The sequence below is a fragment of the Mobula birostris genome, chromosome 21, assembly GCF_030028105.1.
Source record: "Mobula birostris isolate sMobBir1 chromosome 21, sMobBir1.hap1, whole genome shotgun sequence".
NCBI classification, from domain to species: domain Eukaryota; kingdom Metazoa; phylum Chordata; class Chondrichthyes; order Myliobatiformes; family Myliobatidae; genus Mobula; species Mobula birostris.
The window spans coordinates 39027181-39046215 of NC_092390.1; the positions used below are offsets into that span (position 1 = coordinate 39027181).

At 41.4% G+C, this 19035-nt stretch overlaps 1 protein-coding gene across 2 annotated transcripts in view; it reads right to left on the reverse strand.

Annotated features, from left to right (window-relative positions):
• Nucleotides 1–19035, reverse strand: part of marchf5 (membrane-associated ring finger (C3HC4) 5) — a 74027-nt gene that overhangs the window by 35542 nt on the left and 19450 nt on the right. For both annotated transcript variants that reach the window (XM_072239341.1, XM_072239342.1), the window contains exon 2: nt 16049–16251. In XM_072239341.1, coding sequence (XP_072095442.1) covers nt 16049–16251 — 203 coding nt within the window. The remainder of the gene's footprint in view (nt 1–16048; nt 16252–19035) is intronic.

Here is a 19035-nt window from a genome sequence, read left to right on the forward strand (position 1 = left end):
CTTAGGCCACGAACTTATCAATCACCCTTCGTATATCCTGCTGAGTCCTTAGACAAATGGGGCAGAGCGAAGGGATGATGGCGCTGAATGGTGACTCCTTTCTTTTGAAGACCCTGACCTGGAGTTACATGCTGACAATGGTTCTTTGCGGGAATGGGACCTGCTCTCGGGGTTTCACAACTGCCTATTTTTCGGCATGCCAAGGGCTCAGCCTAGAGTTCGGCTTGCCTTTGGAGCCCTAGGGTCTCAGGGCTCTGGACACAGGTGAATTGAAGGTCAGTGTCATGGCAGGAGATCCGTGTGTCATCGGTGGAGGCGAAAGATCTATGGCTGTGTGCCCAGAGTCCCGAGACCTTTGGGCACAGAGGTTGAATCAAGCGATGCAACAGACTTTTAACATCGTAAACCAGTGAGTTGTTTGTTATGTCTCCCCTCTCACTGTGAAATGGAGACACCTCTTTCTCCCTTATTAGGGAGCAAGAGAGAGCCTGTGGTATGTTGAATGCCGGGTGAACCATGTAGTCTATGTCTTTACTGTTGCTTTGCTCACGCTTGAGTGCTCAGTGGTGGGTGCCGATGCTTTCTTTTGCCAGCAGGTGGGGGGGGGGTTGTTGCTTGCTGGCGCTTACATATGGGAGGGAGGGGAGTTGGGGGTGACTTTGGGGTTCTAACATTTAACTGTTGTTCATTCTTTGGGGCACTCCTGTTTTTGTGGATGGTTGCAAAGAAAAAGCATTTCAGGATGTATATTGTATACATTTCTCTGACATTAAAAGTACCTTTGAAACCTTCCTCACTGGCCACAACCCTGCCAATACTTGCGTTGTCTGACCATTTCCATTTTCATCCAAATCATTATATACATCATAAACAACAGAGGTCTCTGTGGAACACAACTAGCCACCGAACATCAGTGGCCACAGACCTCCAGTCAGAGAAACACTCCTCCACCATTATCCTCCTCTTTTTAAAAAAAAATACATGGCCAAGCCAATTTTGAATCAACTCAACCAAGTCTCCATGAATCCATATGACGTAATCCGTTGGTTCAGCCTACCATGAGGGACCCTGACAAATGCCATAACAAAGTATATAACATACGCCGCCCAACCCTCAATCATCTCAAAAAAAAACTCAATCAGGTTCGTAAGACATTATTTGCTCCACACATATCCATGTCGACTGCCCTTAATAAGCCCATGATTTTCTAAATCCAAGTAAACCTTATCTCTACAAATCCCCTCCAACTGCTTCCCTACCACTGATGCAAGGTTCAGTAGCCTGTAATTTGCTGAATTATCCGATTGTTATCTGATGGGATAGTTCCCATCAGGACCTGGGGACTTATCCACCTTAAAATTTTTCAAAAGACTCAACACTTGCTCAGAGCCAACTACAGCATGCAGTTTTTGCGCATTCATTATTCCTTTCCAATTTAGATCGTAAATTGGGTATGTCAGCACGCACACCAGGAAAACAACACTGATATCCTCCTCAACCCTCCATTCTTAGTCGTTCTCTGGAAACTTTTGCAAGCAATTTCAATTATAACACCATTCTGATTCTGCTCTGCACCCAAATTTGGAGTTGGTTGCTGAACCATTTAGTCGGAAGCTTGACAGAAAAGCAGCAACTCAAAGCTACTATTCTAAATCGTCCCTTTGAATCTAGCTTCAGGCAAAGATCAACAGGAAGGGACATTCCTGCATGGGACTGTTTGGGGAGCTCCAGCGACAACAAAGAGGAAAAAAGAAAATATCAAACAGATGACAGATAGCAGCTTCTAGGACCTTAAAAATCTTGCTACACAAATTTCGAAAATGGGAAATAGGGAGGGGGCTTAACTGTGTTAGCCTCATTTAAATATTTAAGGAACTGAATTTATGAATTCATAAATACATACCATATTATTTTTAAAACCCTTGAATAAGTATAAACATTTTGCTAAATCAGATGAGATACACGAGATCATGCAAGAGATCTCTTCTGCCGTTCCATTAATGAGGAAAATCCAACAAGACCAGAGACTCCAGGGATGCTGAAAATCTTGAGCAACACAAAATGCTGGAGGAACTCAACAAGTCAAGGAGTATTATGAACAAAGTGGATAGCTTAGTACTTGGAGCTACGATGTTGTGGCCATTACAGAGACTTGGATGGCTTGGGGGCTGGAATGGTTATTTTCAGTGCCAGGCTTTAGGTGTTTCAGAAAGGACAGGGAGGGAGGCAAAAGAGGTGGGGGCGCGGCACTGTTGATCAGAGATAGTGTCATGGCTGCAGAAAAGCAGGAAGACAGGGAAGGACTATCTATGGAGTCTCTGTGGGTGGAAGTTAGGAACAGAAAGGGGTCAATAACTCTACTGGGTGTTTTTTATATACCACCCAATAGTAACAGGGACATCAAGGAGCAGATAGGGAGACAGATTCTGGAAAGGCGTAACAGTAACAGGGTTGCTGGGGTGGGAGATTATAATTTCCCAAATATTGATTGGCATCTCCCTAGACCAAGGGGTTTAGATGGGGTGGAGTTTATTAAGTGTGTTTAGGAAGGTTTCTTGACACAATATGTAGATAAGCCTACAAGAGGAGAGGCTGTACTTGATCTGGTATTGGGAAATGAACCTGCTCAGGTGTCAGGTCTCTCAGTGGGAGAACATTTTGGAGATAGTTATCACAATTCTATCCCCTTTGCCATAGCATTGGAGAGGGAAAGGAACAGACAAGTTAGGAAAGTGTTTAATTGGCGTAAGGGGAATTATAAGGCTATCAGGCAGGAACTTGGAAGCATAAATTTGGGAACAGATGCTCTCAGGGAAATGTACGGAAGAAATGTGGCAAATGTTCAGGGGATATTTGCGTGGAGTTCTGCATATGTACCTTCCAATGAGACAGGGAGAGGATGGTAGGGTACAGGCTGTTGTAAATCCAGTCAAGATGAAAAGAAGAGCTTACGAAAGGTTCAAAAAACTAGGTAATGATAGAGATCTAGAATATTATAAGGCTAGCAGGAAGGAGCTTAAGAAAGAAATTAGGAGAGCCAGAAGGGGCCATGAGAAGGCCCTGGTCGACAGGATTAAGGAAAACCCCAAGGCATTCTACAAGTATGTGATCAGCAAGAGGATAAGACATGAGAGAATAGGACCAATCAAGTGTGACAGTGGAAAAGCGTATATGGAACCGGAGGAGACAGCAGAGGTACTTAATGAGTACTTTGCTTCAGTATTCACTATAGAAAAGGATCTTGGCGATTGTAGGGATGACTTACAGCAGACTGATAAGATTGAGCATGTAGATATTAAGAAAGAGGATGTGCTGGAGCTTTTGGGAAGCATCAAGTTGGATAAGTCACTGGGACTGGACGAGATGCACCCCAGGCTACTATGGGAGGTGAGGAAGGAGATTGCTGAGCCTCTGGCGATGATCTTTGCATCATCAATGGGGATGGGAGAGGCTCCGGATATTGTTTCATTCTTGAAGAAAGGAAGTAGAGGTAGCCCAGGAAATTATAGTCCAGTGAGTCTTAGTTCAGTGGTTGGTAAATTGATGGAGAAGATCCTGGGAGGCAGGATTTATGAACATTTGGAGAGGAATAATATGATTAGAAATAGTCAGCATGGCTTTGTCAAAGGCAGGTCGTGACTTACGAGCCTGATTGAATTTTTTGAGGATGTGACTAAACACATTGATGAAGGTAGAGCAGTAGATGTAGTGTATATGGATTTCAGTAAGACATTTGATAAGGTACCCCATGCAAGGCTTATTGAGAAAGTAAGGAGGCGTGAGATCCAAGGGGACATTGCTTTGTGGTTCCAGAACAGGCTTGCCCACAGAAAGCAAAGAGTGGTTGTAGGTGGGTCATATTCTGCATAGAGGTCGGTGACCAGTGGTGTGCTTCAGGAATCTGTTCTGGGACCCCTACTCTTCGTGATTTTTATAAATGACCTGGATGAGGAAGTGGAAGGATGGGTTAGTAAATTTGCTGATGACACAAAGGTTGAGGGTGTTGTGGATAGTGTGAAGGGCTGTCAGAGGTTACAGCGGGACACTGTTAGGATATAAAACTGGGCTGAGAAGTGGCAGATGGAGTTCAAACCAGGTAAGTGTGAGGTGGTTCATTTTGGTAGCTGAAGTATGACGGCAGAATATAGTATTAGTGGTAAGACTCTTGACAGTGTGGAGGATCAGAGGGATCTTGAGGTCCGAGTCCATAGGACACTCAAAGCTGATGTGCAGGTTGGCTCTGTGGTTAAGAAAGCATACAGCGCATTGGCCTTCATCAATCGTGGGACTGAGTTTAGAAGCCTAGAGTTAATGTTGTAGCTATATAGGACCCTGGTCAGGCCCCACCTGGAGTACTGTATTCAGTTCTGGTCGCCTCACTACAAGAAGGATGTGGAAACTATAGAAAGGGTGCAGAGATTTACAAGGATGTTGCCTGGATTGAGGAGCATGCCTATGAGGATAGGTTGAGAGATGACCTGATAGAGGTGTATAAGATTATGCGAGGCATTGATCAGGTGGATATTCAGAGGCTTTTTCTCAGGGCTGAAATGGCTGGCACGAGAGGGCACAGTTTTAAGGTGCTTGGAAGGAGGTACAGAGGAGATGTCAGGGATAAGTTTTTTCATGCAGAGAGTGGTGAGTGCATGGAATACGCTGCCGGTGACAGTGGTGGAGGCAGATATGACAGGGTCTTTTAAGAGACTTCTGGACAGGTACATGGAACTCAGAAAAATAGAGGGCTATGGGTAACCCTAGGTAATTTCTAAGGTAAGGAAATATTCGGCACAGCTTCGTGGCCTGGAGGGCCTATATTGTACTGTAGGTTTTCTATGTTTCTATGTTAAGTCAGGCAGCATATATGAACAGTTGATATTTCAGGGAGAGACCCTTCATGAATACTAGAGAGCCAGGAGGAAAAACCAGAATAACAAGTTGAGAGAGGGGAAATACAAGCTGGGAGGTGATGGTGAGACCGGGTAGGGGGGAAAAGATATGTGGGTGGGGAAAGGGGTCTGATGCAAGAGGCTAGGATGTGATAGGTGGAGAGGCAAAGAGCTGAAGAAGGAATCTGACAGGAGAGGAGAATGCATCAAGGAAGAAAGTGAAGGAGGTGGGGAACCAGAAAGGCAATAGACAGGTGAGGAGAAGAGAAAGGGTGTGAAGGTAAACAAGAGGAATGGAAGAAGAGAGGACAGAATGGGGAGAAAATACTGAAAGCTGGAGAAATCTTTTTTCATGTCATCGGGTTGGAGGCTACCCAGACATAATATGGTGTTGTTCTTCCAACCTGAGTTTGACCTCATCATTGCAGTAGAGGAGGCAATGGACAAGCATGTCAGCATAGAAATCAGAAATTGAACTGAAACGAGAAGCCGTCAAGAGATACTGTTCTGCAGCGGACAGAGAGAAGATGCTTGACAAGGCAGTCCCCAATCTGCGTAGTCTCTCACCAATGTACAGTAGGTCACACCGGATAAAATAAATGATCCTGACAAACTCACAGTGCCACCTGACTTCAGGTCCTGACGAAAGAGTTTGGTGCTGCCAAAACCTTTCATCGGGGTCTCGGCCTGAAATGTCGAATCTTTATTCCTTTCCACAGATGCTGCCTGACCTGCTGAGTTCCTCCAGCATTTTGTGTGTGTTGCTCTGGATCTCTAGCATTTACAGAATGTCTTCTGGTTATGATCTCACATCAAAATTTATTTTCCAAATGTTATCCATATTCTTAATCTATTAGAGGTATACAGTGTAGAAGCAAGCCCTTTGGCCCATTGCATCTTTGCTGATCATCCTTCAATATACACTAACCCCATTTGTATGCATTAAATCCATATCCCCCTTTTCCTTGCTCTTTCAATTACCTGTCCAGATCCCCCTTAAAATGTTTGTGCTTTCCTGCCTCCACCTTCCCCGACAAATAAAAATTTACTCCTCAGATCCCCTTTGAGCTTCTTCTCTCACCTTAATCCTATGCTTTCTGATTTCTACCATGAGAAACAGTTGGCTTTCTACCCAACTGTCCCATAATTTTATATTACATCACTTCTCTGCTTCCTTTGCTTCGGAGAAATGATATAACCTATTCAAACTCTCCTCGTAACTTAAGCCTTCCAATCTTAATATATTTTTGCTTTAGTCTACACCAACTAAAATAGTGACCATCTTTTAACACTAACAATAACACACCCACACACTCTTCTTCTCCCCCCAGAGACTTTTTTGCAGACAGTGCAATTAGTAGCAACTGTAAACCCAAGGATTACAAGGTAAAGTTAAGTTTTAAAAAAAGTAGTGTCCAAAGAGGACAAAGTCCATTCTCAGGAATAGCTGTGATATTGTTAGAGGTATGTTAAGAATGCAACACTGCAATATAGTTGATCTTTAAAGCACACACCAACCTACTAGATGTAATTTAAATATACTAAATTTACTTGAAACACGCATTTTAAGTTTACTCACACACATTGGCTTCCCTCTACTTGGAGAGAAGGTTGTGGGCTCTGCTTGCATACATGAACCTAAAGGCTTTCAAATTACTAAGTAAGTAACCTCAGTCAAGCCAAATCCAAAACAGAGTCAACTCTTTCACAGAAGTGTGAACACAAACGGAACAGGATTCAGTTACACAAGCTCAAAAAAGCACCAATATTTTAAAAAGCATTTCTGGCCTAAGTTTCTAAAATATCAGAAACAATCTAATTTTGTCCCAAAGTATCTACAATACAACCTCAATTTACATGACTTTGCAGTTAGTGGAATATCTGCTGTTATATAAAAAAAAGCATTTCACTTTATTATTAAAAATTGCAGAAAAACTTGAATTCATTATTTTCTTAAGTTACGAGGGGTGATTGATAAGCTCCTGGCCCAAGGTAGAAGGAGTCAATTTTAGAAAACCTAGCACATTTTTTTTAAACATAGTCCCCTCCTACATTTACACACTTAGTCCAGCGGTCATGGAGCATACAGATCCCTTCTTTGTAGAAGTCGGCATCTTGTACCTCCAGAAATTGGTCCACAGCAGGGGTGATTGATAAGTTCGTAGCCTAAGGTAGAAGGAAGGACATGAGTTGTACAGCTCTCATTACATACACGTGCAGTTCAACTCTGAGTGATTATGCAGAAAGCTTGAAGTTAGTAACTCATCTCCTTCTACCTTAGGCCACAAACTTATCAATCACCCCTGCTGTGGACCACTTTCTGGAGGTCCAAGACACCAACTTCTACAAAGAAGGGATCCATATGCTCCACGACCACTGGACTAAGTGTGCAAATGTAGGAGGGGACTATGTTGAAAAATAAATGTGCTAGGTTTTCTAAAATTGACTCCTTCTACCTTAGGCCACGGACTTATCAATCACGCCTCGTATTTAATGGAGCAAGTATAATCATCATTTTTTAAAGTCACAATGATTTGCCTGCAGCGGATACTACCGAAGTATTTATAGAACAAAGCTCTGCATCTTTGACCTTGAAAATTATGTGACTGACAAGCTGGTTTGGAACAGAATAAACCAGAAAAGACTTTTTATGTTCTTTAAAGTACAACTGAACAAAACCTTTGAATATTATACATAAATTATATTCAGGTTTACACCAATACCTTTAAAAGCAAAATTTATCAGAATGCAAAGCAGTTTCAGAGATCTCCACATCAACATTGACTGTGATGCTGCAGAGGCCAGGTGCAAGCTCTTGGACCCATCCTCTTACTTACCCCATGAAAAGGACCTACTCTGAACCATGAGAAAATTGTCTCTGACACCATCACTAACCTCTGACTCTGGAGGACTCCCATCCACTTCCACCAAACTTATCGTTACCTTACCCTGCTCTGAATGTTTCTACCTTCAACCCAAGATCCACAAACCTGACTGTCCAGGTAGACCCACTGCCTGCATACCCCGACTCCATTCTATCCCCATTGGATCGTCCCACCTACATCTGCGACACGTCACATGATCTCTAGCTCCTCAACACCTTTCGTTCCCTGGCCCTGACTGACTCATTTTCAGTCCCTATACACTTCTATTCCCCCATCAAGAAGGCCTTAAAGCTCTCTGCTTCTTTCTCAACAGAAGACCTGACTACTCCCCCTACACTGTCTGGCAGCACTGGTCCTCACTCTCAACAATTTCTTTTTCAGGGGTTAGCCACGGGCACCCGTATGGCCCCCAGCTATGCCCACCTTTTCACTGACTACATAGAACAGTCCATGCTTCAAGCCTTTCCTGGCAATGCTCCCCAACTCCGTCTGCTATACTGTTGACTGCAATGGTGCTGCTTCATGCATCCATATGGAGATTGTCAATTTCCTCACCTTTGCATCCAACCTCCACCCTGCCGTTCAATTCACTTGGTCCATTTCTGACACCTCTCTCCCCTTTCTCAATCCCTGTCTCCATTTCTAGAAACAATCTGTTTTCCAATCTATTTTATAAACAACCAATCACCATGGCAATCTTGACTACACCTCTTCCCACCATCTCCTCTAAAAGCGTCATTCCTTTTTCTCAATTTCTTTTTCTCTGCTGCATTTGTTCCTAGAAGAGGCTGTCCTCCTTCAAAGAACAGTGTTTCCCTTCCTCCACCATTGATGCTGTCCTCACCCACATCTCCTCCATTTCCTGGATATCCACACTCACTTCATCATCTTCCTGCCACCTAAACGGGGATAAAGTTCCTCTCGTCCTCACTTACCACCCCACGAGTCTCTGCACCCAACACACCATTCTCTGCAACTTCTGCCATCTTCAACAGGATCCTACCACATTTACCTCATCCCCCCACTCTCCACTTCTCACAGGGATCGCTCCCTCTATGATTCCCTTGTCCATTTGTCCCTCACCAATAATCTCCCACCAGACACATATCCCTGTAAGAAAAAGAAATGCTACACCTGCCGATTCAGCTTCTCCCTTACCTCCAATAGGGGCCCCAAACAGTCCTTCCAGGTGATGCAATACTTCACCAGCTAATTAGTTGGGGTTGTCTATTGTATCCAGTGCTCCCGATGCAGTTTCTTCTACACCAGTGAGACTAGAGGTAAATTGGCTAATCTCTGCATCAAGCACCTCCACTCCAGCCTGGTGGCCAACCATTTAAATTCCTATTCCTATTCCCAATCCTTCTGGTAATTTTCCTCCCTCCCCCCCCACTCCCCCCTTCACTTTTCTATTTCTCACTCTAGCCTCTCCTCAATTGCCTAATCATACTGTGCACACCCCCGCCCCCCCGTTCCTCCTCCTCCCCTTTCTCTCAAGGTCCATTATCTCCTCCTGTCAGATTCCTCCTCCTCCAACCCTTTATCGTTCCCACCCACCTGGCTTCAACTATCACATTCTAGCTAATCCTCCTTTCCCTCCCCCCATCCACCTTTTTAATTTTGTCTTTCCTCTTCCTTTCCAAGTCCTGAAGAAGGGCATCAGCTCAAAACATCGACTATTTATTAATTTCCATAGATGCTGCCTAACTTATTGAGTTCTTCCAGCATTCTATGTATATAGCTCTGGATTTCCAGCGTCCACAGAGTCTCTTGTGTGTTTGACTATGATATTGCTTGCCATTGTTAAAAAAGTCATGTCTGCCATAATGAGAAGGGAGGAAGGAATTTGAACAGTGCTGTCAAGAATAAAATCAACTTTTCTTTTCACCTTTTGGCTACTGTGCAAAAACAAAACTATTCTGTAGAAATAGTTGCTTACAGCTACTCATTACGTGACATATCATGTCCTTTAACCATTTCAGATGGAGCAAATCTTACCAAGTACAAAGACAAGCAGCACAAAAACTACATTTAATCAGATAGTAAAATGCAATTTACAATAAATATGACTGACCTTCTATAGGATGTTGCTGGGACTTGAGGACCTAAGTTTATAGGGAAAGGTTGAATATGTTAGAACTTTATTCCTTGGAGCGTAGGAGGATGAGGGGGAAATCTTACGGAAGTATATCAAATTATGAGGGATAGAAATAGGGTAAATTAGGGTAAATAGGGCAAGTTTTTTGCCCCCCTGAATTTAGGCGAGACTAGAACTAGAGGTGATAGGTTTAGGATGAAAAGTGAAATATGTAATGGGAACCTGAGCGGAAGCTTCCTCACTGACAGGGTGGTGTGCGTATGGAACGAGCTGCCAGTGGTAGCAGTGGGTGCAAGTTCAATTGCAACATTTAAGAGAAGAGTTGATAAGGACATGGATGATGGGAGTATAGAAAGTTATGATCCAGGTATGGGTGGATGGCACTAAGCAGAAAAACAAGTTGAAATAACCCAGGTGGACTAAAGGGCCTATTTTTGTGCTGTAGCATTCATGACTCCATGATTACATCAAAAATGTTTGAAAACTAAAAGGAAACTGAAATTACCCACACGATAAGTGTATTATGGTAGTGTACACTTGAATAGCAAAAATAAATGACTAAAAATTGTATTCCAGCTTGTAATAGAAACAGCTGGAGTAAAATACATAAATAACTTGGAGGTTGCTTATTAATAAAAAAATTTGTTAAACAGGTACTTCAAGGTCAAGAAACTGCTTGGTATCTGAATAGGTACATACAGTAGAGAAAATTTTTAAATTGTAAAAGTTCAAACTATGAAAGTTTAGGAAGGTCCCACCTTGCATTTAACTAGTCTGGTCATAAACTGACAAAGTGAGAAATAATGGAGATTGCTGATGAAAGGATCATCGTGCAGAAAAAGAACCCAATTAATGGTAATATCTGAATGGTTGGGTTAAATACCCTGGTTTAAATACAGATTGCCCCTGGTTGGCCTAAATTCTTGACAGTCAGCTGCATTTCTGACTTGTGAACTGTTCAGGTTATGAACAGTTCTCGGGAATGGAATCTTGCTGCAACCAGGGGAGCGTGTGTCCTACAACTGTAAAATCAAGCTAACAATAAAGAAAGAAAATATCCAGGTACTAGGTTACAGAAGGGCTGCTGAGGCTGAACTTTTGATGATCAGTAACTACTGCATCTACTAAGCAATAAATAAATAAATAAAATTTGGGAATCGTAAAGGACAGGAGAACAAGAATGGCAGGACGGGTTTTGCATTGCTCTATCAGATGAACAATGGGCTGCTGGATAAAATTCTGTGTAAATTTGTATAATATGGAAATAGACACTTATCTGATGATCAAAGACCTGACAGATAAAGCAAAAGTTAAACATAGACAGTTACAAAAATTTTAAAAATGTGAAGACTTCATCCAATTGTAAAATCTACCAAGTCATTACTAGGCTTCCGGATTACTAGACTATTAACATAATTATTCCTCTACCAAATATACAATTCCTTTCCTTGATTCATAATTTCTAACTCACAATCTATTTTTTTTTAAGAATGGATCTAGTGGAGTAAAAGCACATTACCGTGATCTTCAGAAGTTATTCTGCAAGATGCCACACAAACCACTGCTACACAAAATAAAGGTACAAGTACCTTTATTAAACATGAGCAAAAGAACATAAAACAGTACTATAAATAAATGAATTTTCAGGTTAGTAGATGCTATACATAGGCCATAATTAACCTATTTGTAGACACTGCGAATCTAAGAATGTGCAAGGGGAGATAGGCAGGTTAAATGAGTGGGGAAAGCAGGGCAGATAGACTATAATAATTTGGAAAAATTATAGTCTAGCTGCCAAGCCCAACGGTAACATAGCAATATCTGACTAGCATAGCAGAGCATAGCAATAGCATGACACTATTACAGTGTGGAATATTCTAGAGGTTGGAGTTTAATTCTGGTACCATTCTGCAAGAGGTTGCACATCCTCACATAGGTTTTCCCTGGACCCTCCAATTTCCTCCCACAGTCCAATGGCGTACCAGGTGGGTTAAATGGTCATTATAAATTGTCCTGTGATGTTGGTCAGGGTTAAACGGGATTGAGTAGTTGCTGGGGTGATGCAGCTCGAAGGGTTGGAAGGGCCCACTCTGTGGTGTATCGCTAAATAAAATGAAGTTATTTAGCTGGACAAAAATGAAGCAGAGCTATTTTGTAATTTAAAATAAAGTTGAGTGATTTGGGTGTGACTTACATGAAATTTAGAAAGCTACTACTGAAGTTCAGCAAGCAATTAGGAAGACAAGTGTCTGGTGATCTTTATTTCCTTAGGAGTCTATGAAGATTCCGCAAGACATTGAAAACTTCGACAAACTTCTAAAGATGTGTAGTGGAGAATGTGTAGTGGCTGACTGCATCATAGCCTGGTTGGGAACACCATTGCCTTTGAATGGAAAATCATGGGTAAAGCCCTCCCCACTGAGCTCATTAACATGAAACACTGTCGCAGGAAAGCGACATCCTTCTAAGATCCTCACTGCCCAGGCCATGCTCTTTTCTCGCTGCTGCCATCAGGTAAAAGGCAGTAGAGCCTCAGGGCTCACAACACCAGGTTCAAGAACAGTTACTACCCTCAACCATCAGACTCTTGAACAAAAGAGACTAATTACACTCATCTGTTGTTCCCACAATCAATGATCTCACTTTAAGGATTCATTATCTTGTTATTTCATGCTCTTGTTATTTATTGCTATTTATTTATATTTGCACAGTTTGGTGTCCTCTGTGCTCTACTTGATCTTTCATTGATCCTGTTGAAGTTACTATCTGCAGGAAAAAGAATCACAGGGGTGTATGTGGTGACATATATGTATTCTGATAATAAAAATTACTTTTCACCATATAGGAGTCAGAAAGTTTTACTTGAATTGAACAGTGCTTTGCTGAGATCACATCTTGAGTGTCATACACAGTTTTGGTTTTCTTACACAGAAGTATATGACCAAATAGGTGTCCACCGTAAATTCACTAAATGTTTAAATGAAAACTAATGTACAGAAGAGATTGTAAATGTGTAGTATACCAAACTAAAGAACTCCAATAATAGCTAACATTAACTTGCTAACTCCAAAATAGTAACATTAACTGTCTGATAAAAGCAACAGATAATTAAACCATATGTTATAGAGAGATTATTACATTACAGTAAATAACATGAGCAACAATGGCTCATTCAAGCAGACTGATACCCAAGAATTGGGAAGTACATGCAATAGTCACAAATGTAATTTGGACACAAACCACATAATCCAATATTATGTCTAGCTTTCTTATTACAGTCAGCTAGGAGATGGATGAACTTTAGTCTGAAAAGGCATTAAAAACATCCAAGGGATATTAAAAGACTGCTTATCTATCAAAGAGCACTTGCAGACTCCAGGACAAATCTAGTGGCATTTCTTATTTAGTCTGTGCATCATGGTTAAATAAAGATGATCACAGAGAGATTGCCAAATGCCAACTCAAGCCCTCAAACCACATTCAATTTTAATCGTGGAAATGGAAGGTTTAATTCTTACAGTGGAAAACCCACTGCTGAACTTAGTTGATGCAAGAAGATGAGTGGCAGATCTTTTTGTCCCCATAATTTGTTTTGGTAATTTCCTGATTTACCAGAGAATTCTTTGCAATTCTCCATTTTAAAGCTCTGTGGATTCTCTCTCTGAGCATGTTGAAAGGTGAGCTGAGAAACCACAGCCCTCTGAGATGGAGGTGAGAAAACAGATGAGACATGGGTGCAAAGGTAATCTAACAGGTGGCAGAACAAGTCTGAGGAACTATACAACTCCTCCTGCTCATATTTATGAGCTTGCACCAACTTTGGACTGCGACAAAATTTAGAGTTGAGAATCTTCAGAGGAATGCTGAAGCTTACTGAGTAATTTTAGTGTCCATGATGACAGATTTTCAACCATGGAATCAAAGGATCGACTGACAGTAGTTGACAAGTTGCAAGGAAAGTTGAAAATTAGCTACAATGGTACATTGCCTCCTAGGTACCAGGTTTAGGGACGTCTCAGATCGGGGCCACAGCATCCTAAGGGGGAAGGTGACAAGCCAGAAGTCTTGGCAGCAATGACATTGGTAGGAAAAGCAAGGTTCTGAAGAAAGAATGTTGGGAGCTAGGCAGAAAGCTGAACAACAGGACCTTCAAGGAAGAAAATTATAGTTGGGGGCTTAACATCCAAGGATACACATTGAATCAAAAGGATAGGCAGGTAGGCAGAGGGGGAGGGGTGGCTCTGTTGGTAAAAAATTAAATTAAATCTTAAGAAAGAGGTGACATGGTTTTGGAAGATGTAGAATCACTGTAGGTAGAATTAAGAGACTGCATGGGTAAAGAGAACCAGATGGGAATTATAAATAGATCTCTGAACAGTAGCCAGGATGTGGGCTACAAAGTACAACGGGAGTTAGAAAAGGCATGTCAAAAAGGCAATGTTGCAAGAATCATGGGGGATTTCAATAAGCGGGTAGATTGGGGAAAATCAGGTTAGTGCTGATCCCAAAAGGAGGAATTTGTAGAATGTCTATGAGATGACTTCTTTTTTTTTTTAAGAGCAGCTCATGGTTGAGCCCACCAGGGGGATCAGCTATTCTGGATTAGGTGTTGTGTAATGAAACTGATTTGATAAGAAACCCTTAGAAAGCAGTGATCATAATATGACAGAATTCACCCTGCAGTTTGAGGGGCAGAAGTGAAAGTCAGATGTATCGGTATTATAGTGGAGTAAAGGGAATTATAAGAGGCATGAGAGAAGAGCTGACCAAAGTAGATTGCAAGGGGACACTGGCAATGATGACTGCAGAGTAGCAATGGCTGGAGTTTCTGGGAGCAATTTGGAAAATGCAGGGTAGATACATCCCAAAGATGAATTAGTCATTCTGCCTTAGAATACACAACAGCAGCTATCAAGGGAAGTCAAATCCAACATAAAACCAAAAGAGAGGGCATATAATAGAGTAAAAATTAGCAGGAAGTTAGAGGATAAGGAAGCTTTTAAAAATAAGGAAGGCAACTAAAAAAGCTAAAAGGAGCAAAAAGATGAAAACTGAAGGTAAGCTGGTCAATAATAAAGAAGATACCAAAAGTTTTTCAGATATATAAAGAGTAAAAGAGAGGCAGGAGCAGATATTAGACCACTGGAAAATGAAGCTGGAGAGGTAGTAATGGAGGACAAGGAAATGGTGGACAAACTGAAAGACATTCGCAGTGTGCCGGAACTGTGAGCACTTTTGGGCCCCTTGTCTAAGAAAGGATTCGAGAATTGAAAGGCTTATAATATGAGGAGAGTTTGATAGCTCTGGGCCTGTACTCGCTGGCATTTAGAAGAATGGGTGGGGGGGGGGGGGTCCTCATTGAAACTGAAAGACCTAAATAGAGTGGGTGCGTGAAGAATGTTTCCTATAGTGAGGTTGTCTAGGACCAGAGAGCACAACCTAGAATAGAGGGACTTCCATTTAGAATGGAGGTGAGGAGAAATATTTTTAGGCCGAGGGGGAGATGAATCTGTGGAATTTGTTGCCACAGGCAACTGTGGAGAGCAGGTCATCAAGTGTATTTAAGGCAGAGGTTGATAGATTCTTGAGAAGTCAAGGGGTCAAAGGTTACAGGAAGGCAGCAAGAAAATGGGGTTGAAAGGGAAATGAATCAGCCATGATCAAAAGGTGAGACAGACTAGACAGGCCAAATGGCCTAATTCTGCTCCTATGTCTTATGGTCTTATGATCAGTGACCTGAAACGTTAACCTTATCTCTAGCCACTGATGCTACCTGAGTTTTACCAGCATTATTTTTATTTTAATTTTGAAATATGCTCACCTGGGAAGAGCAGGTAGTTTTACATGTTGCTTAAGTGGCATTGGTTTCAAAACTGTTTAGAATAGAATCTCCTAAAGTTCAAACAAATTGGGTAGCTATATTTACATTACCATGCAAATAGCAAGTTATTCAATAATTCTTATTTATGCAGAGGTTGGAAGATGATGAAGGTTAGCAGAGCAGCAGTTAATTTTTTACATAAAAATGGTAATGAAGGCTCTCTTTTAATTAAATCTAAACTTTCCCATTATCACCTTGAAGTTTTATTCATACATGTTGCAGATAATGATGCATATAAGAAAAATATCAAATTTATGATTACTCTGCCATGGGGATTTATTGTCTTTATTTACCTTACCTAGTTTTGTAAAGACAATTAAATATTCAGCATTGCACTGTGGACAAGCCACTCTGGCTGTACTGTTGCCCCTTTGCTTCTCATCTACCCATCGTTGTAGACAAGCTTGATGAACCCATTTAGTGGAGCCCCTGCACTTGCAGGGTCTCACCCATTCTGCTGTCCGATCATCTTCATCTGTGGCAAAACACACCCAACAACTCCTAAAATGAAAACAAAAATTCCAGTGTCACCAAACTGAGCCAAAGATAGTTTTCTAACAGCAACAGTCTGAAATTATAAAGATGATCAAGAAGTAAAACTACAAACTTCAAAATCAGAGTACTACAACACAGAAATAGTCCTTTCAGCCCATCTTGTCCATGCCCACTTGATCTTCTGCTTAGACCCATTTACCTGCACCCAGATCATAGCCCTTCATACAACTCTCATCCACGTACATATCAAATGTAACAACTTAACTTACATCTACCATTTCTACTGGCAGGTGAACACGAACACACACACACACACACACGCAAGCTTGTAACTTCTAGTTCTAGTCTCAATCTCAGAGTGAGAAAGCCTGCAAGCATTCATCTTATCTATACCCCTCGTAATTTTTTGTACCTCAATAAAGATGCTTTCCACCCCCACCACCCCAACTGACTAAAGTCCTAATCTTTTCAATCTTTCTCTATAACTCTGGTCTTGAAGACCCTTTAAAGCTTCTTTTAAAACTTCTCTGTGTTCTTTCGATAATTGATATCTTTTCCGTAGGTAGGCGACCAGAACTGCAAACAATACCCCAAATTCGGCCTCACCACTATTAACATAACATCCTAAAGTACACAATACTCTGATTTATGAAGACCAATGTGCCAAAAGTGCTCTTTATAACCTTATCTTTCTGTGACACCACTTTCAAGGAATTATGGATTTGTATCCCCAAGTCCCTTTGTTCTATCTCACACTTTAGTGCCCTACAATTCAATGTTCAAGTCTTACCCTGGTTTAGTCTCCCCAAATGCAACATCGCACACTTGTCTGCATTAAATTCCATCTGCTATTTTTCAGCCCATTTTCCCAGTTAGTCCAAATCACTTTCCAGGTTTTCACAGCCTTTCTCGACATCCACTATACCCCTAATATTGGAGTCATCTGCAAATTTAATGATCCAGTTTACCACATTATCATGCAAATTATTAATATAGATTATAAAAAACAATGGACCCAGCAGCAATCCCTGTGGCACACCACTAGACGCAGGATTCCAGTCAGAGAGACAACCACACTCTGGCTTCTCCTACTAATCAAAGTTAATTCTAACTGACTACTCCGTCCTGAATGCCAAGAGGCTTAACTTTCTGGATCAGTGTCCCATGTGGGACTTTTGTAAAAGGTCATGATGATGTTCACGTCGACAATGCCCACCACCTTTCCTTTATGAACCTTTTTGCTAATCTCCTTGAAAAATTCTAAGGTTGGTTAGACATGACCTGCCACATATGGAGCCCTGTCTACCCAAATATTTAAATACCCTGTACAGTACCTTTATTTTTTAAAAAAAAGCATAATAATCTTGATTTCTATTTTTTCCTCCTACATATAAAGTGGATTATTGCTCATCACTTGGTTCACAGGTTTACCTATGGACAACTATACATAAGACTTTAAACAAGCTGCACAAAATGTTCATACCACAAAAAAATAAACTGCTCGAGGAAGCCAGTGGATCTGGCAGCAAAGGGACAAAGATGAGGCAGGTGATGGGGGAGAAGATCGGAGAACCAAGTATAGTGTGGTGATGATATGCGGATGGGACCAGGTGGAGGGAACAAAACTAGATGACATGGAGAAGTGATGGGAAAATGAAGGAGACACCAAGGAACACAGAGAATGTAAGAGTTTAGTCTTCATAACAGTGGGAGACTACCGAAGTGGAATATGCGGTGGTCTCCCTTTCCAATTGGCTCCATCTACCATCCTTTCCTCCCTTATCAGTTTCCATCTATCTTCCCTACATATTAAATTCTACCATCTCCAGCCTCATGTTTCTACTCATCATTTACCAGCTTCTGTCTCTACCTCTACCCCCCCCCCACCCAACTCCATTTGCCCCCTTTGGTCTCTCCCAATCTGTCTTCCAACTCCAAGGTGCCTTCTCCCGCAACTGGCTCAAGCTGCCCATCATCTCCCTAAGCAGGTTCCACTTATTGCCTACCAGCCCACCTCAGTCATCCGACTCATTCTTCTCTTAAGGGCTATTTCTTCTTTATACTCTCAAGCCAAAACTTCAACTATCATTTTTGCCTCCATAGATGTTACTTAATCAACTGATATCCCCCAACACCTGCAGTCTCTTTCATCTCTCTATTCATTAAGCCTACTAAATTAGAAATTCATAATTCTGAATGTTCTTAAGGAAATGTGTGATAAAAAGTTCCAATTAACTCCCATTGTGCCTCAAGTAAAACTGACTCCAGTAAGATCTAAGTAGTGAAACATACTGTGATAATGCTTCACCGTGGTCATCTCCCACTTTCAGAGTCTGGGAATGGTGTAGAATGAAAAAGAAATCACTTGCATATGGACTACGTGATGACATTTCAACCCAAGAGTTCTGCTTCTTGCAGAATTTTCTATTTTCTTGTATTGAATACAATATGACCTTGATAAAACAGTGAATTAGATCAGTAGGCAGATAAACTGAAACAGGAAAAACCCTGCTAGGTAAAGCCTCTTGTGAAAACAGAACTTAATATTTCATGGTAACTTGAGCCTCTTTTCTAGACAGGTTCACAAGTAGCAATCAATATTGCTAATGTATTTTTCTCTGCCGTATATTCTGCCGAACAAAAGACAGTGTTCATACAGTCTGTCCAGGTTTTATTTTTGCAGGATGCCTTGTGCAAAACTTGAATATATGGTAGATATTTCCCAATCATTCTAAAGCAGATCCTTATGTCTGTTTTCATGAGAAATAGACATGAAAATTGTTCAGATAC